Source organism: Daucus carota, chromosome 2 (assembly GCF_001625215.2).
Source record: "Daucus carota subsp. sativus chromosome 2, DH1 v3.0, whole genome shotgun sequence".
Taxonomy (NCBI): Eukaryota; Viridiplantae; Streptophyta; class Magnoliopsida; order Apiales; family Apiaceae; genus Daucus; species Daucus carota.
The window spans coordinates 45,249,215-45,275,620 of record NC_030382.2 but is presented as its reverse complement, the minus strand read 5'-3'; the positions used below and the strand labels follow the sequence as shown (position 1 = coordinate 45,275,620).

The following is a 26,406-nucleotide window of genomic DNA, read 5'->3' as shown; positions in this document are numbered from 1 at the left end:
AATTATTTATTTATAAGTGTATTTATTTTGTGTACTTAAGTGAAAAGAATGCCATTATCCTATTTGGTCCGTTATTGAGGGTGTATTTTCATATTTTATCTATTAAAATTTAAATTTTCATGTTATTTATCAAATTACTTGCATATCAACTTATCTCTTCTAATCATGACCCACCATTTTCGACGATAGAAAATTTATTTTGATCTAAATTTTTATCGACACATCTTTTCATCGTTACAATTTTTGTAATGATCTCAATTTTTCTCAGTCCAGATACAAGTCTGCCAAACAACTCTATTGTTAAGTAGTAGTTGCGGCAGTTAACAAATAAATTGCTTAAAGTTGAAGTTGGCTGAGTGTTGTAGTATTAAAAAACAGTGCATGGTAACGGATTTGAGTTGACAGCACTTAAATAATGAGTAAATATAAGATAAAGCAATTGGCTTAAGATTCACAGGAAAAAGATCCTTTGAAGATAAAGCATCTTAACAACATACCCATCAAATGTATATATACAGTCATGCTGAAGAGAGGAATAGAGAACTCATGTTTTTATCTTATTTCTAATATTAATTAGGGTTCTATGTATTATGTTTTAAAATTATTTTTCGACACATACAACGATGAAAAACATGAAAAAAACGTATTTAGATTTAGATTTTAAAAATCTATTTAAAATTTAAGGCGACCTTGTATATATATATTAAAAACTTCAAATTTCATTTTTAGTGAAATATATAAAAATATTTCAATATAAATTTAAAGGATTTTGAAACATGCACTTAAAAAATTGATTGTTTGATGTCTCCGAGAGGAAAAGAAATCTTTGAATCAATCAAACTTGTCTTTGACTTTTACTGCTGCTTTTTCGCTGGGGCCTAGGTTCAGCTGCATCTCTCTCGTAGATGGTCATACAATAAAATAGAATAGAATAATATGGCTAAACATTAAACTACAAATACAAATGAAGAGGGCAAATACGAAGATCACATGAAACCCACGCACTCCCACTTTTTGTGTCCCCACTTTTTCACTGCACGAAAAAAATCTCCACCACGCTTGTCGGTGCACCCTCCAATCCTCTTAATTTATCACATCACCTTAATCGAATAAATCAGGACTAACTGAAATTATGTAGATGGTTATACAATATTAAGATCAAAACCGTTATTCTATATCAAATTTTCCTAGTATAGAGATATTTACATATATAAATGAGAAGTAAATATTGGTATCAACTTAAAGAAAATATAATCTCGAATGAAATATTTTCATTTTATAATTTTGAAAATGTAAGTGAAATATTAACTTAATATGAAATAATTATTTTCATATAATTTTTATATAATATTAATATAATTTGATGTACTTCGCAAAATCGAATATATATGTTATATGCACACGCAATATATATATATATATATATATCCCCTATATATGTATATTATATAATAAATCTGCACAAGTATTGTACTAAATCTGCACACATAATGTAGACAAAGTAAATATATTATAGGACTTGAAAATTGAACATACATAAACATTTTAATAGGCATACATGTCCATTAATTTTTTAAAATACTCTAGCAATAAGAAATTAATTAAATTATTATTTAAATAAATATGTAATCATTTATTGATAATTAAAAATAAAAACATTTATTGATAAATACATAATCTTGTGAAATCAATTCTTTTCTATTCAAAGGATACAACCGGAGGGGAGAAATTACATATAAACCACATTCTTATTCAGCAGTACGAATCAAGCAAATAATGGAAAAGCTAAAGTTCATGTTGTCACAAGATCACACTAGCACAAGAAAAAACAATTATACCAAATATACTCCGTAAGTAAATAATCCACAAGTAAGTTTTGATACATAAATCATAAACATTTTAGGTCTGACAATCCTAAATTACTAAAGTGGTTTTGCGCCACCATTTTCCTGAGTAGAGTTGACTGGGGTGCTTGTACCACTCTTCTTAGAAGTAGACTGCCCTGTTATGCTTCTGCCCATAAACTTTCCAGCTTTGCTCAGACCACTTCCAACAGCTCCGAAGCCACTCCCGACAATCCCAACTCCAGCACCGAGACCAGTACCCACCATCCCGACTCCAGCACCAATACCACTGCCCACTGCCCCCACAGCATCCATCGTGCTACCAATAACCCCTGCTTCTTTTAGTTTCTTTCTCTCTTCTAGAATTCGTTTCTCATCTTCCAGGGCTTGATATTGCTCTTCTTTGTTGAATTCATGATACAAAACCTATAATTCAAGAGGCCAGAGGGGAAATATGAAATTCTAAATGGAACATATATCAGGTTGACGTAATAGATACTTCCATATTTTACTTCAAATAATGTAGCATTGCACGCTACGGCTTCCAAGCTAAAGCATGTCCCACACCAAGACATGCTCAGAGTATCTCCAACAAACTCTTAACCCACTCCCTGAAAAACTACAGTATAGAATAAATTTGGCTCATAATGACTCTGTGTGTGTCCATCTCCAATAATAATCTTTGGGGTCACCCATTATTATTTTACTAAAAGTAATTTGAATCCATAAATGGAAAAGAAAAATATGACAGAATAAGAGGAATCTTATCAATTTATCACAAAATATTAGTTAGGAGTTGGGGGAGGTTCTTTTTAAATGAGGAGTCACTAAGGTTGTGTCCATGTATGAAAAAAGAATAATAGTGAACAAACACGACAGTCAATATTTTCTATGATGAAGATTTTAGGAAAAATGAGGAAGGAGGAGAATGCAGCACTCCTTCCAAACATAGCAGGATAGAGTTCTCGTTTAAATTATTGGAAAGGAATGAAAACTATAAACATCTGCCCAAATAAGAGTCAGATCCCATTACATTCTCCTCAATTTCATTCCCATTAATAAAAACACACAGCCTAAATGTTGATGGAATGCACTGAGTCAATATGAAAATAATGAAGGTAAGAAAGATTTTGAAAAAAAATAAGTTGGTGCAATTTTGTTATGGTAAGATTTGAGAAGCACGGGTATCATTGGAAATGGAGCATTCCTTTTTATGGGGGTTTGAGGTCTAGCTTAGGTTTTGGAGGAAGGAATGAATATTGACACATGATGTAGTTCAAATTTTATTTTATTCCCTCCAAATTCATTCATCCCAACCAAACACAACTAAGAGTCTCTTGAAGCAAGTTCATGCTATCCCTCAAATTTAAACTTAAAAGCCAGAACACAGAGGCTCTCACTTCAATTGAGATAATGCAGTAGAGCTTCGGACGGCAATGAATCTAGTACCTAGGCGCACCATAATAACTATATAGCTAAACGACCAAGTGACTAACACGTTAAAAGAGGAAAAAAAGTGTTCTTTTCCTGAAGAAATAAATCAATTAATTATAGGTGAAGTTGTAAATGGTCATTCGGTATGTACCTTAACAGTAATAGTACCCCTATCCTTCTTATCTTTTATCTTAAGCATATCTAGCGATGGCATCAGTCTCAGCTGCATCTCCTTTGTCGTATCAGCTTCCAGCTCACGTAATGGTAACTTTGCTATACCCAGACGCTTGTCTTGTCCAATGTCTTGGTCAAAGACCTGCATAAAGAACTTTCAATTATATTTACAGCAAAGATAGATCTATATAGATCGTAGAAAGTTCAAAGATAGGATTTAGAATTCTAAACAATTCCAGCAGCAATGAATGTCAGCAAACTAAACATATAGAAATAACAACTTTTTTTGTCAGGTGGAGGTAACATAATTAACTTTTACAAGATATATGATATTAAAGGTGTCCTTGGCTTTTCTGCTGCTTTCTCTTTTTCATTTACTTCAAAGTTCATCTCCCCAAATTGATGCCATAGGCGACACACTGCACAAGTTAACTAACACAGAAGAAGTATTAAGTAGCTTACGTCACAAACTATACTGCAAATTATTTTTAACTAACGCTTATTGCTTGGAGATATTGCCAAGTCATCATGTTGCATCTTTTAATATTATAGTATATCTCTATTGTGTCAACATATTAAAGCACCAAACGAATCTACTAATCTAGAAAAGAACAGAATGCAACATACATGAAGAGAAGGTTATAGGACAAAAACCTCAAATATGAGAGCCTGAGTTTCCTTGTCTTCGGCAATCAACTCAAAAGTCTCGTCCCAAACAGGATTCAAGTTATTATCGACAACCTTTGTCTTAACCTTGAAAAGCGGTCTTATGTACAGAACCACATATGGATCAGATTTTCCAATCATCTCCATGTTCTTCAATTCATTTGCCTTAACTACTGTCAGAGTAAGCTTCCCTTGTGGTTTAAGCTCCAAATCACTGGATTACAGTACAGGAACAGGTATTAATTATTACGAACATATGATCAAATAAAAATCAGAGGATTGTTTAATGCATGATCAAAGAACCTTAACAAACATACTTAAATTGCTTCTCTATCCAAACACTGCAGTTGGACTAACAAGCACAAGGAACTAACAACAAAATAAGATGCCTGCTGTACAGATATACAAGCTAAGCCGTAAATCCTAAATAATAGGGAGTTTTCATTTGATGATTAATTTCTCGATGAGACAAAAGACAATTAAGAATTTCTAAGACAGATTTTGTAGAACAACTTGCAAGTACTCATTGCCAAATAGCTATTCTAAAATCTGCAACATAAAACATAAAAGTATAACATCGACAAAAGATCAGTGCAACTTGGCAGATAGCCTTCAGATGTATATTGCAGACAATTAAAGAGCGCACCTCATTCATAAAAGAAAAAAACTTGATTTCTATTTTCACTTTAATATCCTTAGTTGCCTATTTGTTGTCAATTGTCATGCAATCAAATTCACATAGGTAAAAATTCTAATTAGCTATCAGCCTATCACTAATTCACAACCCACTAAGTAAATAGAAACTTGGATATTCTAGGTAAACTGTCACAGGCATTCTCCACATTGCCCCTCACAGGGTAAAACAATGAGGCGTGGCAGCAGTATGGGTCAGTTCATTCTATTTTACATCCCCGCATCAACTAAGCGCAAATGACAGGACGCCATCGCTCTACTACAGAATCTCAGGAGCGTACATACAGCAAGAATTGTAACTAGGCCTTAATTATTACTTCCTAGTACATTTAAGGTCAGGTGATGAAGTCAGTTCAATTGACTCACTCTTATCTGCATTAACATGTTTTGCGATAACCCACACCTTTGCCATGATAAAGCTTCTTTTTAGAAACATAAAGAGTAGGAAATGTAAGCACAAATTGCTTAGCAACAGACCATGGAAACTCGGCAAAAAGAAAAATGGAAGAAGTCTCATAGAAGACTATTTTGAGTTTTTGCATGAAAGTTCCATAAATCAATATAGGTACCTTGTGTCGACAGGTACACCACCAATTGGAACAACAATCCTGTGGGGCCACTGGAGCATATCTGTGACAATGGTGTTTACGGTATCCTATCCATGAGAAAAAACCACATTTAGGATAAAATAATAATAGAACTTCAGAGAAGTGATGCAAGTATATTTGTAAAAGTAAAGGCATCCCAACTTAACTTACATCTATCATATCTGAAAGTCCAGGTATAGCTGTTAAACTCCCTCCGATAGCCTTAAGAGTATAATCAATTCTTGGCTTTGGCTGTTTAATGACATAAAAAAGTAATAGTGATTGTCATTATCTATTATCAGACAAATAATACTGATATTATCGTATAATGCATACTCAGTGGGCATGAAAAGCAATAGTTGCAACACAAAATCAATCACAATAATCACACGAAAGGACAAAGTTCACTTCAATAGATTAACTAGTACATGTCACATATTACACATGGATAAGTTAATCTTAAACCTACCAGTTTCATGATGTATGATTATACAATTAAGGCAGATTTACAATCATTGAACTTCTCAAGATTATCTCTTGTTTATTTGCTGTAATGATAATTACTCCTTTCTGCAATAGCATGCTGACTATATTGACTAAAAGATTTACAGTACAACACATTTTCAATTGCCAGGACATGTTGCTCCACACATATGATATTTACTACTTGCAAGCAGGGCCAGGTTAATAAAAAGGACAAATGAACCTTTTCTTAGGGCCATTTTTTTAAACACCACATATTAATGTGATTGTAATATTATCTTATAATACCAAATATCTATTTTTACGATGAAAAATCAAAATTCAATATACTAAATAAAAAACTTAAGAGGTTATATGCACTCAATTAAAAACTTAAGAGGGTAACCTTAACTACTTCTTAAAAAAAGCTGATGCTGACTCGACTCCGTACGATCGATAAATTAAGATATAAGGGCCTTTCAGAGAAATTTATATACAGGAGACCACCTTATATATTATTTGGCTTAGGCATTAAAATTAGTAGAAACCATAGCCACACTCCTTGCAAGTGACTCAAAGTTTCAAGTTCAGGTGTGGAGCAAACTATAAACATCTCATTCTATTATCAAATGCAATTTGCCATCTCAAAGCCAAAAGGAGCAATTAAATTTCATAACATTAGCATTTCACTAATTGTAGGTTGAAGTTGCATTAAAAATATCATAACAAGATATCCTTCCTCAACTCACTGAACAAACCTTCAAAAGAGAATTTAATAAAGAATATTTAATCAAACAGATATTATTGCTTAAATGTGCACAGAAGGTAAAGCCAAAACTTAAAATATAATGAAAAATAGCCAATAACATTGACATTCTTGCTCAAATGTACCTCAGAAAGTAAGGCAACAACTACAGCAGAGATGCATGGAATTTCATCAGTAAGTTGGAAGATAACACGAATGACAGTAAAAACTTGGAGGTCCTTTAACTGCAGCGATAAGTACACAATATTGAGTAGACAGGTAGTAGCACACGTATAATCAATGTGATAGAGAAAGAAGAAACCAATAGTACATTAAATCATAAGATCACAAATTGGTCAAATTTACAAACCTGAATGGGTATAGAAGCAACCATTGCAGCCTCAATGCCTAGGATGATGCTCGGATCACCACCCCACCGGAAATCAATATCCATTGTAATTTGGCCTTCTTTAAGGCTCTGAACACGAATGCCTGCACCGTAAAATTATTATGTGAGTACAAAGCACATGCAAAAAATGTGGCAAGTCGTATTCAGAATTGTGGCAATGATATAAGAATGGCCATGCATGAAAGACTCCACATGTGAAAGTCAATATAAACCAAAAATGGAACATCTTTTAAACATCAATTATTATATGGCAACCAGCTTCAACCATGTCATCCCATACTGGCAAAATATATGTGAAAGTGAAACTGAAACTAGTTTTGTTGACACTAAAAATTATTAGGTATTACTTCAGTGACCCAAAGAAGCAAAGAGCATATGAAGCAAGTTAGAGTTCAGCATGTGATCTTACCTTCAATCTTAGGAGGCACATTTCCAAGGGACAGTTTACTGAACTTCATTGACGTAATTCCTGCTGGTCGGTATTCCTCTAACAAAGGTTCAACAGATTCTTTTATTATTGCCGTTGCTGCCTGCAAATAAGCACATCCAACAAAATTTAGCCTGGTGAGATAGGAAAAACAACATCTTCCAAACTAAACAAAACTGAAAGAATGATGTTAATGTCTTGTAATTATTACTTATCAATGATATGGCCAATTTGCACTGGCAGCATTCTGCAGAATCTAAAGATTCCACATGCATGCAAAAGTATAAATCCTCCTACAGAGTGGGACTTTGTAGGGAAAATAAATTTTCCTTGAAACCAATTTCTCTAAAACTTGCAATAAAAAAATTTACAGCCTTATAAGCATCCCACGTAATTGTTTTAACAGTTAAGTGGGATTCAATAAAGTGTGAAGGTGTCACTATGTCATTGTGGATGTAGGAAACAAATTTTGAAGATCACTACATAACTATAAATAATTAACAAACATTATAAAAAGTCCTTGAAGACAAAGATGCATCAAACTTCCTGGGTGAGTCAGGAAAGTTTTGTAGAAGGATACCAAAATACCAAAGAACAAGTAAACACAACAATAACTGACAATGTATTACCTACGAGGCTAAGACATAGCTCTATGAATATAATGCATCTTACTTTTTAACTTCATAGTGTATAATTTGAAAGACAGGATAGGGACAATCTTACATCTGCAACAAATGGCCAGAGTTTGCTCAGTTGCTTGTTCAACCATTTTACCTGAAATCTCAAACAAAAATGAAATTATATCAAAACTAGTAAGATAATTAAAATTACTCATATTAAAGTATCACTTCCAAGTGCACCAACAAACCATGTTCTTTTTAGGGCTTGTAGTGAGCTTGTGGATTACCCAAGTTGCATTTGGGCAAGTGTACTTCGTACCTATGCGTGATTCGGATTCGGGAAGAGCTGATTTTTAAAGATTCATAATTTGACCAAGGCTGCAATTGGCCTAATGTATTTTTTGCTTATGTGTAAATAAATCAGTAACTGACCCGATTTCGGAAAAGGCTCTGGATTGACCCAGGGGTAGAATTTAAAAGTTAAGACTTTACAAATAGTATAATTCCGAAAAAATATATAATGCATACATTAAACATAATTGGGGTTTAACACCCCATTTGACTAAGTTTTGGGCAATTAATTTAGTGAAAAGTCAGTTCTACCCATATACTCCCTCTATCCCAACCATTTCTTTATACTTTCCTTTTTAAGATGTCTTTTCCGACTCTTTACATTTCAAAACTTCCTAATAATAGTAACATTCTAGAATATAAAAACTAACTACATCCACTACTTGCCTCCACTATCCTCACTTTATACATCATATATCAATCAGTCCCACCACTTTGCCTATTTGTTTCTCTTTCCCACAACTTTATACATTTTTCTTAATCTCCGTGCACAACCTATTTGTAAACAAATGGGAGGGACGGAGGGAGTATTATTTTGCCACAACAGATAATATCCAGTTCGTGCACATGTCAAAAACAACTTAGTAATATTACACAGTACCACAACTATTTCATCTAACAGAGTTTCACCTAACCACTTGCCAATATTTTTTAGGATCATATATTATAAACAATCAAATCAACTCCTAACAGTATATATATAATCTCACAATATAAATTATTATATATAAAATAAATGATCCATATATTGATTACATAATATTGTAATTGCTAATTAGACCATTTATCACAATGATACACTTCTAAACATGCACATGCATATCAGGTTAATAAAAAATGTATATGCCAAATATATTAACACAAATAATTTTCTATCCCTTGACTGATACATGACAAAACACCCATAACTCAGGTTCATGAGGAAGCTTGCCTGATCAATATTTTAAAAATAGCCTTAATTCAAAATCCTTGAGCAAGACATGCTTGCAAGAATGTTAGGTATTTATATGGCTACCATGCCTACGTTATTGTAAACAGGACGAAATGCCAATAACCCAGGTCAGGTGGGTCATCAGCTAACATAACCACAATTAACTATCCACTTGTACTTGAGACTTATCCTTGAGCTACTAAATTAACTAAGATGCAGTAAAACACGTTTAACAAGACACTAATAAATGATTGCAATAGAAAACCCATGACAAACAGCAGGTAAACTAACCTGCTCATAAACAGGAAATGATATCCACTCGGGAAAGTTCTCTCCACAAATTTTCTTCAAATCATCTCTACTGAGGGATCCAAGGAGCTTAATGTCAACTGCCTGAGGGAACAAAATATACAATAAGAGGATCCGCAACTGATATCAACCACATTTTATGATAGTTAAAGCTGAGAAGTAAACAGGAAGAAGTAGAGTAGCAACTATATGTTGCTGCTTTATCAACAAACCCATTATTAGTCTAAAACAGTTAGCAGTCATGTTGGAGCAAGAATAACAGTCACAACCAAGGCTACAATCGATTTGATGGCGCCGGAGGTCAAATTAAATTCTTTCTACCACATTCTTAATATCATTTTTATCTCGAAAACTTTTTTGTTTAGAATAAAGATCCTAATTTCTAATTTAAGACATTATATATACATGTGGCAAGGAGTCTTTTAAATATTTAAAAGTTTAGTCCAGTCCTGAATATTAAGGTATAATGAACAACAAAACCAATTCCTGAAATACTAATTCAGCCGCTGAGAGTATGGCTGCAAGACCAAATCTTTGAGTAAGGCATGACAATTAACAATATAGCAATAACAAGAGGCTTCATTCTAGAACTGAACAGGAACTTCACCAGTGATATTTACATATATATATATATATATATATATATATATATATATATATATATATATATATATGAATACATAGTATTCACTACCTGCTTCAGGTCAGCAATATCTAGGCAATCTTCAGTAAACCAACCCTGAGGTCATCATATATTGCTGAAGTGCAATATCCCTTCACAAACCGCCTTAATTTTTATATATTACCATTAACTATGCTGCCTCCAACCAACTTACAGTAACCTAGTGCTCAAGTAATTTCTTAATGCCTACGGGTGGCACGTTGGCCAGAATTTTTTTGACAGCGATGCCTTTTCAGCTTAATACCACTTGCCATTCATGTTGCTCGATTGTGGCTTAATGGGGTTACTTTTTAGTGCAACTTCGGCCAAAACTTGACTGCTATTGAATGAGACTTTCTTGATATATAACATTTAATACTCAGTGAACTTAATCCAATCAATATCGTTAACTACAGAATGCTGTGAATCGTGATCAAGAACACTCTCTGAATTGTAATTACCACGTTAATCGGTACCGGCACAATTTTGCAAAAGAACCGCAACATTCCGGTGAGAACATTCGAGCAAATAATACTAAAAAGACCATTTCAGTTCACAGTTTTTAAATTCCAGTTAAAGGGAATCAGGATAGTATTTCTATGTGTTAGTGTGTATTTAGGAGATTAAAAGTCAGGAAAAGGAAAACTCATTCTCTTCGTAGCCCCACTGGTTTCCAAAATGGCATTCTCATTTCCTATTCCCATCAACACAAGCCAAACATTAAAAAAAAACACCGAATAAAAAAGTTTTCAGTCTTTTCAGTGTTTAAATCTGTTAAGAAGCATCTTTCAGCAGCCTTGTAGCTAAATTTACATAAACCTAGCTATAGCTTGACCCATTAGTAATGTTGGTTACAACATGAACTAAATCCTAATTACAAAAAAGAAATCAAAGCGTAAAATACTACCTTAGCAATACGTTTGTTGCTTCGATACTTCATCATCCGACTCCAACCCGCCATCAATGCAATTCCAGTGATCATCCCCATCAGAATCCCAGATATTAACCCCATCTCTCTGCAACAAAATCACATGTAAAACCTAGAAAACCGAGTCCAAACAATCCCTAACAAAACATCAAAAAAAACAACACACACAAATATCACTTACACAGTTATTCAGCCAATTACAATCAACAATCACTCTCAGACCGTCGCCTTCTCTCTCTCCCCCCTCTCTCTCAGTCTCTCTCTCCCGCTCTCTCTCTCTCTCTGAATATCTCTCTCTCTCTCTGAAAGTGTGTGTATTGTATTGCGTTGATATTATTGTGTGAGGGGTGGGGGCGGTGACTTCTATCCACAAAGATCAAAACAAGCAAAGGATCATTTCGCTAATATACATACAGATAGATACACTCGAGTGTGTGTATGTGTCGTGAATCGTATTCACCCAACTTCGCATTCAATTTCCTCAGATTTGTCTCGTTTCCTACAATTTTTGTGTTTACAATTAGACCCCACTATTTGGGAATTACTATTTCTTTCATGGCCCATTTTCATGTAGTAATAATGATTTGTCTAGTTTTGACAACTTGGTCTTTCCTTTTCCTTTTTTAAATTAGAATAAATAGTTAAATAACTCAGATACCTAACTCAATGGAGTAATGCTTTAGGTTTATTTTATAAAGAATATTTGTATGTCTGTTGTTGTAATAATCAATATACTTATATAAAGGAGAAGCGAGGGGCGTGTAGGTGGCGCCTCTCACATCGCTCCGTTTTATTTTTCTAATTTTCTGGAATTTTTGAATGAAAAATATCAAAAATTAAAACTACCTTTTTTAGTTTCGGGTATATTGGAAGCAAGTTTCAGAATCTGATTTTGTTTCAGATTATTTATAGAATATAGTAGCTTGAAAATTTTAATCTGATTTTGTTTCAGATTATTATATAAAGGAGAAGCGAGGGGCGTGTAGGTGGCGCCTCTCACATCGCTCCGTTTTATTTTTCTAATTTTCTGGAATTTTTGAATGAAAAATATCAAAAATTAAAACTACCTTTTTTAGTTTCGGGTATATTGGAAGCAAGTTTCAGAATCTGATTTTGTTTCAGATTATTTATAGAATATAGTAGCTTGAAAATTTTAATCTGATTTTGTTTCAGATTATTTAATTATGAGAATGAGTAGCACACAAGTCTCTCTGCACATATAAATACCTCTATAGATGATAGGTTTTTGGATCATCTAAACACAAACTCTTCTCTTTCAATACCACAACCGTACCTCTCTCTGGGTGTGTAGGTGGCGCCTCTCACATCGCTCCGTTCTATTTTCTAATTTTCTGGAATTTTTTTGGATGAAAAATATCAAAAATCAGAACTACCTTTTTTAGTTTCGGGTATATTAGAAACAAGTTTCGAAATCTGATTTTGTTTCAGTTTATTTATGGAATACAGTAGCTTGAAAGTTTTAATCTGATTTTGTTTCAGATTATTTAATTATGAGAAAGAGTAGCACACAAGTCTCTCTGCACCTATAAATACCCCTATAGATTGTAGGGTTTTGGATATCTAAACACAACCTCCTCTTTTTCAATACCACAACCCTACCTCTTTGTGTGGTAATAGTTCTCTTGCTCGATTTCTAACTCGGTGGTGCCGTTCTTCGATAAGTGAAGGCTGTTTATACAGTATTAAAAATAAAGGTTGTTGCAAGCAAAGGTAGTTATAGACCGCTACGTGGGAGTCGACAAATCCAAACATGGGAAAAGAATATAGTCTTGACATGGTATTGATATATGATATCAATAAATTAACTATTAGTGATGCATGTTTGTTCGCTATTATTTTATAATAATATTTGTTTTGTTCATCGGACATGTTTGTTGTTGTTAATTTTTATATGATTTACTTTGTATATAGGAAAAAATTATTCATGTATAATCTGTTTGCTCCGTTCAAGAGTGAAGACTGTTTATACAGTATTAAAAAATAAAGATTGTTACAAGTAAGAGTAGTTATAGACCGCTGTCTCACGGATTTAAGTTAGATGTTTTTGTGCACAATCAATCAAAAAAATTGGAGGAAGGTGACAATGTAACAACATGATTACTTTTAAAAAACACACAAATAAAATTAAGATTCGTCGTGTTTTAAATTGTTAATTACGTGCATAAATTTCTTTTCATTTTTTCACCATGAATTATTGTCCAATTTTGCAATTTTATATATTAGTATTGGCATTACATCAAGATTTTCATAAAAGAAAATTTATTTTATCCTACAAATATTAATTTTGAAACATTAATATACATTTTATAGACAGTCACAAAATTATTTTATATACAAATATTAATATTGAATCATTAATATAATTTTTATAGGCCGCCGCAACGCGCGGTTTCTCAACTAGTTAAACTGATGGAAATATACTGTACAGAATTTGGGTCCGAACAAGAGATTGAGAAGGCGAGGAAATATTTTGTAGAAAAACTTATATATAAAGAAATATATTTTTTTTCTCTTCCAGAAAAACCCCCGATGCAACCAGCTTCTTACGCAAAGATATTAAAGTCTTGCTAGTAAGTATCTAATTGCAAATTAGCTAAATATAGGTTTTGTTTCCAGACTTCCAAAAATCCTATATAACTTGCTTGGTAGGAAAAGTTTTTCCTCCTTTTTATTTGGATTATCTTTCTATTTTAGAAAGAAATTAATTGAACTAGAATGGAAAAGGTTTAAAATATTATACGGAAATATCACACCATATCTATGTTATGAGTTATGACTTGTGACAGGAAGTGTCAAATATTTGCTTTTAATTGTCTCTCCGTGTCCGTGTGACCCATTACTAAAATGCACTTTTGATCTTAAAAAATTTGTGATATTAAATACAATAAATGTTTAAGCCTTTTTTGTATTATTACCTATCGAAAGAATTAGAATTAGATATTCGAGTACCATGAGTTGGTGTTCATTAGCATCAATGTATTAATGAAAATTTATAAGAAAATTTGAGTTAATTAACACGTTCATGAAATTGTGGGGTGCACAACTTATTTTGCTCGACTTCTTGACTAAAATAAATTATAATTAATTTATTCGCATCATTTATGCGTCTAACTTTAAAGTTGAAATTTGAAAGTTGAACATTCTAATTTTTTATCGACTTATTTTAATTTTATTTATATACTCTTATATGTATATGTCAATTTTAATATAATTTATAATATTTAAATTTAAAATTTCAGCCTAAAAAAATTATAAGTTACTATAAGCATACTCAAACTCATAAATTAAAAATTATTTTATAATTTCTATTTATAAATAATCAATAGTAATTTTTTTTCTAAATTAAGCTAAACACACATTTATCTAAAGGGTTTGTCTAGTGTGTGCTCATGTACATATGCTAATCACAGAAATTCATAAATTTGATGTGTTTTCATTGGATTCATAAATTTGATGTGTTTTCATTGGTGTGTTTGGTGTAAATGCAGGGGGCCATCATTATTAAAGTAGTGTAAGTCAATCAAAACATAAAAAAACTATCAAATTTTGTGCCCATTGGCACACACTAGAAAACCGTTATCTAAGTAAAGGTTTAGTCAGTAAATGTTTACAATGACTAATGAACATACTCCCTCCGTCCCATCCATTTCTTTACACTTTCCTTTTTGGGTGTCCCACCCAATTCTTTACATTTCAAAACTTATCAAAAATAGTCAATGGATCCCACCACTTCTCCACTTTTCTTTCCTTTTCACACTACTTTTACTCCATTATCTTCTTTTTATACATTAAAAATCAATGAGTCCCACCACTTTACCCATTTTTCTTCCTTTTTTCCACTACTTTATACATGTTTCTTAACCTCCGTACCCAACCCATTCGTTAACAAATGGGTGGGACGGAGGGAGTAATAGGTTTAGAAGTTTAGACGGATGTGTAATTAATGCAACAATTTAATTCAAGAAAAGTAGCAGCAGTAGTATAATCTAAAGCCAAACAGTACAGCTAAGTCCCACACTCCCTTCTGCCGACACATGCTTGACAACTAATTTTTGTATCTAAATCCCCAAAACGACCCTTACTACTCGCATAATTACTTTTCCAAATGATGTCTTCTAGTGTACAATACACTTTGGTTCTAATACTCATTCTATAACACTACCATTCCACATAATGTAATAACACTAACCAACCAAGGCAGGTTAGTCCTGAAACCGGTACTGGGCGGTGGAGTGGTCACGTCTGGCAACGGTGGTGATGGCTCCACATAGGCCGGTGGCGGAGGCTGGTTGAGGCTTGGTGGAAGTCCGCTGCCATATTTTACATCAATCTCGAACGCCATGCCTTGTTGGCATTGTACACCATCATCTGAATCAGAGAAGTAATAGTTTGTACCGTTAATGGTTAATGGGATAGCTATGGTGAGTGATTGGTTGAACTCGCTGTTGCCACTTGTAAATGAGAAGGTGTCATCGTCTTCTGAGTAGTCGATACTACAGTTTTTGTAGGTAGTTTCGTTATAAGTTTGGATCACACTTTGGTTTGTACTCGTCTTGAATACTGCAAGAACAAAATGATATGAAGTTAGTCCTGTATTTAAAGCGAGTGTAATGAAAAAAGGCATATTTGCATTCATTGATCAAAGTTCCACAGCGCCTAAAGTTTGAAAGGTAATTCAGGGAGTAACATTCAATAGTCAGTCTCACCTGTAAATAAGACACTCAAATTTGAATGAATCTTAGTGTGAGTTATGTGCATCTAGGTTGGGCACCACTGTATTCCTATCTGCATCTAGGGATTGTTTCTAATTTTCTATGACCCTAACAAGATGATATAGATCACGTCCCCAACTTTGCCCTTGTTTTACATAAAGGGGGTTGTTTCACGATTCTAATCGCAACTTATGTATATGTTCATCTAGGCCAAAGGAATAACGAGCTGCAACATCACTATGTGCATCTAGATCAGAGGGGGGCAAAAAGGAGGGGTTAAACAAAGCTATGTCATCAGCTAAGAAAAATACTTGTACAAGACAATTTAGCACCGATAACTATTACTGGCACATCGAATTCAGATTAATCGATACTACATATTAACCAAGTACTAGCACAACATAGATGCTACAGATCATCTACAGAATATAACCCCCAACATTATATCAACCATTAGGGAAGGCATAGCCGTCTTTTGCAATTTGCAATGGCTCTAAAAAATAACTTGTAATAAACTACATTAATCAATTTAAACATTCATTAACATATAAAAAACAAATAGAAATAATTTGATCCAAATTTAGTTCAATATAAACAAATCACAAAAATCGAGTCCATCTTTGCAAGCCAAAGAGCTCGAGTCAAGTTCCACGGACAATAATCACAATTAAATGTTAATTACAAATTAATTACAAGGATGAGAACTTACTGAGGTAATCACCGAGATTGAATGTCTGAGTAGCTGCCCAGTCCGAGTATTTAGCAGCAGGAGTGGCAGTGTCCGCATTAAAGAACCAACCGGCGGCGGCGCCGACAGTGTGGTTAGTGTAGGCGGCAGCAGGCAGCGGCGAGACTACGGCGATGAGGATGAGGAGAGACACTACGAAAGGAAAACAGGTTTTGAAGTTTTTATTTTCCATGATTATAAGCTAGAAAATATTTAGCAAATCTGAGTATGTGAGTAGTAGTAGTGATAGATGCTATAGATTTAGAATTTTATGGAATGAAATAAAGAAATGGTGAGCGAGGGAGATGCGAGTCTAGAAATGAAATGTAAGTTTGAACGAGTTAACATGCGAAGATACAAAAGTAAAGTGTTGCGCTTGTGTTATCCTCCTGTACTGGAACTGTGGGCACATGGGGTGGTGTGGAACCTCTTCTATGACTTTAGTGCCAGCTAGGGGTGTACATGGGTTGCCCAAACCGTTTAAACCGACCCAAACCGACCCTATTTTCGGCCGAACCAAACCGAAAATTTTAAACCGTTTTTTAATTTGGTTGAATCGGCTCCAACCCGATTTTAATGGGTTGGACATGGTTTTAGATTTTATTTGGTCAACCCAACCCAACCCGACCCGAGGGTATTTTAATAAAAATACATTATATAGATAATATATATATATCTAACAAAATTGTATATATATATAATATAACTACCCAATTAAAATTATAACATTAGTGTGATAAAATTGAATTATAACATTGGTATCTTTCCTCGAGTTTCCTTTAAAATATTTTCCCTGCACCTTTGTCATTTGTCTACTTGCCTTTGAGAGTTCAATAGTGAAGCTATTATTCTTTAAAAATCCGAACTTGTTTTAATGCTCTATAATTTATAGGTTGCGTACCAATTTTAAAACAACGATTTAGTAGTTAGTAACCCGTCAACCCGACCCAAACCAACTCAACCCGAAGTATGACAAATTGGGTTGGGTTATAAATTAATTTTAATGGGTTGGGTTCGAAAATTAGCAAACCGAATTTAATGGGTTGGGTCGATAAAAAACCAAAACCGGGCCAACCCGGCCCACGTACACCCCCTAGTGCCAGCTCAGGCCTCTGTTTTCTTTGTTTACGTTTCGGCTTATCTTGAATTTTGGTGCCACGTACTCCTTACTTGCACCGTCTCTAGGGCCGTTTGGATTATTAAAAGAGACTTCTTAGTTACTTATTTACATAAAATATTTTTTGCTTCTCGCAAACAAACATCACATTTATTTATCACTTTTGTTTAGTTAAAAAAATTAATATTTAATTTTTAATTGAGAAATGTTAAAAAGTAATTTATGAAACTATATATGAGTTTTAAAATCTCGAGCCATACATCCCAAACATAAATAATTAAGGAGGGAGTATACTTGTATACATTTTTTCATGTTTTTATTTTTTTCAAATAATAAAATATTAAATATATTCAGAAAATTAAAATTTTAAAGATGATAGGTTTTTGCATCTTAGTTGCGTATAAAAAGTCAAAACGACTATTTTGAGAAGGATGAAGTATTTTTCATAAAAAAGTGAGGTTTAATTAATTATTTACTTATACTTTTAACACGATTATTTTAAATATGACTTTGTGTATTTTCAAAAATAAATTTCATAATTTTTAGTAGTTTGTTTATATCACATATAATTAGTTCATCTTTTATATTTTCAAGATTTTCTTGAGCTCGTGAATAATTGATCACTTATCAATGTGATCGGTTAGTTTTAGTCAAAACTTGTTAATATGAATGCGTTTTTATAAAGTGGAATTACTTGACAAATTATAGTAGCTCGAACTAATATAATGAAAAAAATGAGACACCAGACAAACACATTTTTATTTGTTTTCGTGTTTATTTTTAAATCAGATCTAACAAACATCATATATATAAATCACACACCGCCAATTATTTTAACTAAATATATATATATATATATATGACTTGCGAATGTCAGACACTTAGACAACATGATCTATTTGTAATTTTTTAAATCATTTTAATAAATTTTATTGGGGTTGTTAGTGAAAAGAAAAATTTAAAGGATTTTTGGCAAAAAATTGATAAATTAGTTGAATTTTTTTATTAATAGCTCTATATAAATTTGTATAATGAATGGGTGTTAGTGTCGTTTTTTGAAAAGATCCTGAATGTTACTTCAAACTCAACTTGGTGTTAGTATTTTGATTCTCTGATAAAAAACACAACTCAGGACTATTTCAAATTTTTATCCGATATTATAAAAACAACACGAAATTGCGTATGAAATGATATTTGGGGACATTTTTTATCTTTAATGCGGTCCAACAATCAAACTTTAAGGTTGCGCTCACTTGTGATAGAATAGGGCATAATAGAATCAAAAATTATATATAAGTTTTATGGACAAGAAGAAAGTACTAGGTAATATTGATTAAATACGAATAAATTTAAAATTTCTGGGATAAAGATAGCAGGGAACACATGATATAAAAATGAAATGAATTCAAAAAATGTGGGTTAAAATCAATCAATATACTTTACAAGGAGAAGCGATGGGCGTGTAGGTGGCGCCTCTCACATCGTTCCGTTCTATTTTTCTTGAATTTTTGGATGAAAAATATCAAAAATTAGAACTACTTTTTTTAGTTTCGGATATAAGGTTATTGCAAGCAAAGTTAGTTATATACCGTGGGAGTCGACAGATCCAAACACGGAGAAGAATATAGTCGTGACATGACATTGATGGATGATATCAATATATTAACTACTAGTGATGTATGTTTGTTGGTTATTTTTTTATAATATTTGTTTTGTTCATTGGACACGTTTGTTGTTAATTTTTATATGATTTACACAGGAAAAAATTATTCATGAATTATCTGTTTGTTTCGTTCAAGCAACTTTTAAGTGAAGGCAAATATTGTTACAAGTAAGGGCAGTTATAGACCGCTATTTCACGGATTTAAGTTGGATGATTTTGTGCACAATCAATCCAAAAAAATTGGAAGAAGGTGACAATGTAAGAACATGATTACTTAAAAAAAAACAAAAATAAAATTAAGATTCGTCGTGCTTTAAATTATTAATTATATGTAGAAATTTATTTTCATTTTTCACCATGAATTATAGTCCACTTTTGCAATTTTACATATTAGTCTTGGTATTACATCAAGATTTTTATAATATAAAATTTATTTTATCCTATAAATATTAATTTTGAATTATTAATATACTTTTTATCGACAGCCACAAAATTATTTATTCTACAAATATTAATATTGAATCATTAATATAATTTTTATAGGCCGCCGCAACGCGCGGCTTCTCAACTAGTTTTAATTAAAATAATAACAATAAAATGATTAAAATAATAATAATAATAATTATAAATATTCAAGTTAAAGTCATATTCAAGTAAACAGAGGAGTATATTATTAAAGTCCAAAATTCATTAAGTTTCCGTCCGTTACACGTTATATTCAAGTTAACACAAGTTAACACAGTAGGTTAACGGTATTATGTGACGTCAGATGCAATGATAAAAGAAATAAAAACAATAAGCGATCGGCCCTACACTCTCGCGCTCAAATCGCCTCATATTTCTAAACTCTCTTTCTCCATTCTCAAAATTATTTTGATCATCCTTCTTCAATTCCCAGCAAATCTCAACCATTTCTCCATCCAATTCGCGAAGGTAATTACATTGCACATCTGTTATATTTCACATTCTCTCCCTCCATAATCTTTGCATTTGATCTGCTTTACATATATATCTTTTTTAATTTATTCATGTATTAGATGTGTTCACAGATGATATCTATTTGATTAACTTGAATTGGTTGGGGACTGGTGTGTGTATGTGTATTTATCAAATTTGTGTATTTATTTATGTATATTAATGCTGGAAAAGCAAATTGCACTGACTGAATTAAGCTTGAAATCGAGATATCTTTCTGTTAAAATTATAGTTTATAGTGTTCGACACGTATGTTCTTTACGACTTACATTGGAGTTGTGCTTCCAGGTACTTTGAATTGGATTGCACGAGGGATTATTATGGATGAAACAGTAGGAACATCTAGTACAGAAAATGTTGATATTAGTGAACGTAGGTCGGGTCAGGTAGGTGATAATACAGATCAAGATGTTGGAACTGCAAATAGAGCGGATGATAGCCTGTATGAGCAGGCGTCTTTCAAAGACGAGGGAAAGGCTTCTGGAAGCTCTCAGGGAGGGTTTGATGATTTTGATCAGCCTTGGGGCCCAGTGCCTGATATGGAGTCCATGGACAGTGGACAGATTGACGCTTTAGATAATTTGGACTCACTAAACCAGGATGTTGGCAGTTCTCGTGTGGGTTCACCAAATAAAAGCAAGCCTAAGCCCAAGCTTGATATGTCTAATCTTACTCCGGAGATCTTGCATTTGGTGGATTCTGCTATTATGGGTAAGCCTGAAAGCATGGATACATTAAAGGATATTGTGAGTGGCGCTGAGGGTTTTGAAAATGAAGAAGAGGCAAAGGCACAGGTAGAAAACATTGCTGTACTGGTAGTTGATTCTCTTCTTGCAACAATGGGAGGTGTTGAATCTTTTGATGACGAAGACACGACTCCTCCTAGTGTGATGCTAAACTCTAGGGCTGCTGTAGTGGCAGGTGAGCTTATTCCTTGGCTTCCTTCCTCAGGGGATTTTGAGGGTCTAATGTCAGCAAGGACTCGGATGGTTAAAGGACTGCTGGCCATACTCCGTGCTTGTACAAGAAACAGATCTATGTGCTCCTCAGCTGGTCTTTTGAGAGTTCTTCTTCAGTCAGCGGAGAAGATTTTCCTTCATGATGCAAGTGTCGCAAAAAAATTGCAATGGGATGGAACTCCATTATGCCTCTGCATCCAGTACTTAGCCGAGCATTCACTCAAAGTAAGTGATCTCCATATTTGGTTTGAAGTCATCACAAGAACACTCATCACCGATTGGGCAGCTCGTTTAATGTTAGCACTGGAGAAGGCCATGAATGGGAAAGAGTCAACTGGTCCAGCATGTACATTTGAGTTCGATGGTGAAAGTTCTGCATTGCTTGGCCCTGGGGATAGCAATTGGCCATTTGTCAATGGATATGCATTTGCAACATGGATTTACATTGAATCATTTGCAGACAATCTAAACACAGCTGCTGCTGCTGCGGCAATATCTAGTGCTTCTGTAGCCAAAGCAGGAAAATCAACTATGTCAGCTGCCGCTGCCGCCACTGCACTAGTTGGTGAAGGCACTGCCAATATGCCACGACTGTTCAGTTTCATATCTGCTGACAATCAAATTATCGAGGCTTACTTTCATGCTCAATTTTTGGTGGTTGAAATCGGTATGGGAAAGGGAAAGAAAACCTCTGTCCATTTTAAACATGCTTTTAAGCCACAATGTTGGTATTTCCTTGCTGTGGAGCATACTTCCAGACAAGGTTTACTAGGTAAGGCAGAAAGTGTACTGCGGTTGTACATTGATGGGTCCTTGTATGAAAGTATTCCTTACGAATATCCAAAAATCACTAAGCCACTTGCCTTTTGTTGTATTGGGACTAATCAACCACCAACGATGGCTGATCTGAATCGCCGTAGTCATCAGTGCCCGTTGTTTGCTGAGATGGGACCTATATATATTTTTAAAGACTCAATTGGTCCAGAGAAAATGGCCCGCATAGCTGCTAGAGGAGGAGATTCTTTTCCTTCTTTTGGTAATGGGTCAGGGCTACCATGGATATCCCCAAACGAATATGTGCGAAGCAAGGCAGAAGAAAGTGCGCTGTTGGATGCAGAAATTGGAGGGTGCCTTCACTTACTCTATCACCCAAGTCTACTTAGTGGGCGTTTCTGTTCAGATGCTTCGCCTTCTGGTGCTGCAGGTTTGTGTATAGAATATTTTATGTTAACAAGATAAGACCTGATAATATATAACAACTGATGCTAATCAAATAGAGTGAAAAATGTTCAAATACTGAATATTCTTTTTGTAGCCACGAGATTGTACATGTCAGTTCTCTTAGTGAATATTTGAAAATTTATTTAAAGGGTTTTGATCTGGAGATGTGAAATCCTTCACTAATACTTAGAAAGATTAAGTTAATTTTTCTTTTGCATCACATGCCCTCTACATTTTATCTTTAACCCCAGGGACCTGTAATCCTATCTAAAGGTTGAGCAGCTCAGTTGCCTGCTTCATGTGATTGTTAAATCTCTTCCCATCTCAGAGAACAGTTATGCTATTACAACCTCTAGTTTCTTGACAAGCGTTATGTCAACTCTTTCGCTTAGAGCTAATGATTTTGTTACACTATAAATCATGGCCTTGAGTAGAAATGCAGAAAGCCGCCTTGTGACTTGCAAATTTGTTTTTACATGTTAGGTATGCTTAGAAGGCCTGCAGAAGTTCTTGGTCGAGTACATGTTGCTACTAGAATGAGACCTGCAGAGGCTTTGTGGTCTTTGGCTTATGGAGGACCCATGACTTTACTTCCTTTGGTAGTAAGCAACATTGATGAAAGTACTTCAGAACCTCAGCAGGGGACAGTTTCTTCATCAGAGTCCACAACTGTTCTTTCTGCCACAATATTCAGAATTATTTCCATGGCCATTAAATACCCCGGTAACGGTGAAGAATTGTGTCGAATAAGAGGGCCTGAGATTCTGTCGAAAATTTTGGACCATCTTACACAGACTATATCTTCACCTGATGTGAAAAAAAAAGGAACAGTTGATGAGGAACTTGTTGAAGCAATTGTTACCTTGTGCCAATCTCAAAATTATAACCATGCGCTGAAAGTTCAGTTTTTCAGTACGTTGTTACTAGATCTGAAACTTTGGAGCCGATGCAGCTACATAATACAAAAGAAGCTTTTGTCATCTCTTGCGGATATAGTATTCACCCAAGCATCTGTGTTGCGAGATGCCAATGCTATTCAGACGCTTCTTGATGGCTGCAGAAAATGTTATTGGGCTATTCCTGAAGAAGATTCTGTCAACACATTCTCTCGAAAAGCAGTACGTCCCATTAGTAAAGTGAATGATTTAGTAGATGAGCTTTTGGTTGTCATCGAACTCTTAGTAGTGGATGCTCCTCCTTCATTCGCTGTTGATGATATGCGTCGTTTACTTGGATTCATGGTCGACTGTCCACAACTTAATCAGGTGAACAATATATTAGTCTTCAAAAATGAGTCAAATGTTGTTAATCTAGCGTATGATATTATTAGTTTTTGGCTGAAAATTTTGACCTTTATCAGTATCCAGAATGTTGTTTATGAACTCATTCTCTTAACTATGTTCAACCAGGTTCAAAGGGTATTGCATCTCATACATAGATTAGTAGTACAACCAAATACCTCCAGGGCACAAACATTTGCAAAGGCATTTATATCATCTGGCGGTATAGAAACAGTTCTTGTCCTATTACAGCGTGAGGCATATGCTGGAGATTCCGCCAACTCTGATTCATTAGCTGAGAACAAATTGAATTCATCAGATTGTCGAAATAGTCCGCATGTTTTTGAATTTAGTCCAGCCGACTATTTAGCGACAGATAATCCAAAAAGATCTTTTGAAGTCAGAAGTCATAATAGTGACAGTGGTTTGATTCTTAGTCGAACAGCATCTAGTGTTGGAAGAAGAATGTCTACTTCTGAAAACTCTTTATTAAGAAATCTTGAAAGTGTACGCTCTTCAATGACCGGTGAAAATGTGAGGAATAATGTCTACAATGTTGATCATAGTGATGGTATTCTTGTTGCCATTATTGGCCTTTTAGGTGCTTTAGTTATATTAGGACAACTGGATTTTGGTCCACAAGCTGCCCCTAATGTCACAGGTGACCTAATGGATATTGTAGAGGGGAGTGGCACCATGTTTGATGATAAAGTATCTCTTCTTCATTTTGCTTTACAGAAGGTCTTTCAAGCAGCACCAAACAGGCTCTTTACTAGCAACGTATGTATAGCGCTATTGGGTGCATCGGTATGTTACCTATCTTTTGATTGGTTTGTAGCTCATTCATCAGCATCATTAGTGGCCCATATTAGTTACCATGATAATTACAAATAAAGTTCCTCTTGAAGTTTCAAGTTAACCATGATAAATACAAATATAGTTCCTTTTGAAGTTTTAAGCTAGAATCATGACAATAGCTTGTAAGAGTAAACAAGAAAGCATACAATTTCCTTGGGTAGATGTTGCTTCACCAATCCGTCCACAGTGTCAACATTCTTTGAAAAAATTCAACTACTAAAGCCCATATGCAGTTTGGCCCATAAGCTGTATATGGAGCAAAAGTGGACATATTTTGTTGCACCTTTTAAATATATATAACGGTCGTCTATATTAAATTGTGGATTGAATAGTTTTTGTTCAATGCTTCAGATAAATGTATCATCAACCGATGATGGGATGAACTTCTATGATTCTCGTCATCGCTTCGAGCATCTAGAGATTTTGTTGGTCCTTTTGCGTTCACTTCCTTATGCATGTAAGGAATTGCAAGATCGAGCATTACAGGTACCATCTTATTCTCCTTCACCCTTGCCGGTAGATACTCCTCTCTATCCCTAATAAATCTGCTTTTGAGTTGTAAAGTATATTAAGGTGTTAAAAAAGTCATATTTAAATCTAATTTTTTTGCATATAAATCTTATATAAATAAAAGTTTACAATCTAACCTTAATTTAACAAAAGATGTAATTTTTTTATCGAGTATAACTATTTTTTTTTTACAACTTAATATGTGTGTCAGAAAGTCAAACATCAAACGCCAGTTAAAATGGGACAGAGGGAGTATCTTGTATCTTTATGTTAAAGTCTTAGTTTGGCTACTTTTGCAAATAAGCAGTATCTTGTATTTAGTATTAGTTTAAGAATGGACAAGAAATAGAGTAAGACTTGTGCTCAAAGTCAATTTTGCATGGCATAAATAAAACCGTGTATAGAAGATTATTATATACCTTACTGAGTGGGGTATTGGTTTCTTTATTTTATGGTGGAAATACTATGCAATAGAAAACTAGATAACTAAATTTGTTTATCCGAATAATAAAATTTGACCTAATGTTGGACGTATTGAGTTGCGTGAGTTCAAATTTTCTTCGAGGCTACCAAAAATGATTTGGTCTCTTTTAAAATTATGAAAATGACCACTCACACACTTTTGTAATGATTTTTCTTATTTGGCAATGGTAAAGTGGTTTGACTATATTAAAACAAATTGAATAACTAGGATTGCTTGGTTCATTAGAAATTTCAAGACCTCAGATCTAGTTAGTCTTTTAATACCATATGCGCTAAAACAAACAATATTTTAGAAGGATATTACCAACTCACCTGGCTACATTTACTAACTTTGTTCTGGAAGAGATGATGAGAAGAATCTCTACACAAGGTTTGTGAAGAGATTGAGGCCCCGTTTGGTATTGCTGTTGCAGACAGCAACAACAACTTTTTCGTGAAAAGCAGGTTAAAAACTGTTTGGTTAATCTAAAAGTAACTTTTCTGAACAACAAATTTTGGCTCAAAAGATGCTTTGCAGCTTTTGTGGGAAGCTGTCACAAATTTCACTATCATACCCCTATTCTTTTTTCCCCATTATAACTCAAAATTTGTAATAGTTTTCTGATTTTTGCAACGTCGGTTTTTTAACCAGTACTTTTT

At 33.9% G+C, this 26,406-nt stretch overlaps 3 protein-coding genes across 5 annotated transcripts in view; 1 reads left to right on the top strand and 2 right to left on the bottom strand.

Moving 5' to 3' along the window:
• Positions 1 to 1,679: 1,679 nt before the first annotated feature.
• Positions 1,680 to 11,784, bottom strand: LOC108207637 (calcium-dependent lipid-binding protein). Its single transcript, XM_064087782.1, has 12 exons — positions 11,423 to 11,784; positions 11,221 to 11,329; positions 9,635 to 9,736; positions 8,165 to 8,215; positions 7,424 to 7,544; positions 6,976 to 7,097; positions 6,752 to 6,850; positions 5,570 to 5,650; positions 5,381 to 5,466; positions 4,107 to 4,332; positions 3,430 to 3,594; positions 1,680 to 2,270 (listed from the first exon to the last, which is right to left on the bottom strand). Exons 2-12 carry the CDS (start codon positions 11,323 to 11,325, stop codon positions 1,923 to 1,925), a joined length of 1,506 nt encoding a protein of 501 aa, XP_063943852.1. The 5' UTR covers positions 11,326 to 11,329; positions 11,423 to 11,784; the 3' UTR covers positions 1,680 to 1,922.
• A 3,411-nt stretch (positions 11,785 to 15,195) lies between these two features.
• On the bottom strand, positions 15,196 to 17,040 carry LOC135150759 (early nodulin-like protein 18). Its single transcript, XM_064087781.1, has 2 exons — positions 16,684 to 17,040; positions 15,196 to 15,822 (listed from the first exon to the last, which is right to left on the bottom strand). The coding sequence occupies exons 1-2, from the start codon at positions 16,892 to 16,894 to the stop codon at positions 15,413 to 15,415; spliced, it is 621 nt and encodes a 206-aa protein (XP_063943851.1). The 5' UTR covers positions 16,895 to 17,040; the 3' UTR covers positions 15,196 to 15,412.
• Positions 17,041 to 20,266: 3,226 nt separating this feature from the next.
• The window catches only part of LOC108210132 (BEACH domain-containing protein C2), a 29,997-nt gene continuing 23,857 nt past the window's right edge, over positions 20,267 to 26,406 (top strand). For 2 of the 3 annotated variants that reach the window (XM_064087778.1, XM_064087779.1), the window contains exons 1-4: positions 20,267 to 20,414; positions 20,745 to 22,619; positions 23,120 to 24,723; positions 25,126 to 25,260. In XM_064087778.1, the coding sequence (XP_063943848.1) occupies positions 20,777 to 22,619; positions 23,120 to 24,723; positions 25,126 to 25,260 (3,582 nt within the window). In that variant the 5' untranslated portion in view covers positions 20,267 to 20,414; positions 20,745 to 20,776. The remainder of the gene's footprint in view (positions 20,415 to 20,744; positions 22,620 to 23,119; positions 24,724 to 25,125; positions 25,261 to 26,406) is intronic. The other variant, XM_064087780.1, reaches the window with a different exon arrangement.

Bases quoted from the DNA above. Each gene is read 5' to 3' on its own strand.
- LOC135150759 (XM_064087781.1), bottom strand. From the start codon at position 16,894: ATGGAAAATAAAAACTTCAAAACCTGTTTTCCTTTCGTAGTGTCTCTC. The intron at 15,823-16,683 runs GTAAGTTCTCAT...TTGTTCTTGCAG, and splicing joins CAATCTCGGTGATTACCTCA to TATTCAAGACGAGTACAAAC.
- LOC108207637 (XM_064087782.1), bottom strand. From the start codon at position 11,325: ATGGGGTTAATATCTGGGATTCTGATGGGGATGATCACTGGAATTGCA. The intron at 7,098-7,423 runs GTAAGATCACAT...TTTACGGTGCAG, and splicing joins TGTGCCTCCTAAGATTGAAG to GCATTCGTGTTCAGAGCCTT. The intron at 6,851-6,975 runs GTTTGTAAATTT...TTATCGCTGCAG, and splicing joins TTGCTTCTATACCCATTCAG to TTAAAGGACCTCCAAGTTTT.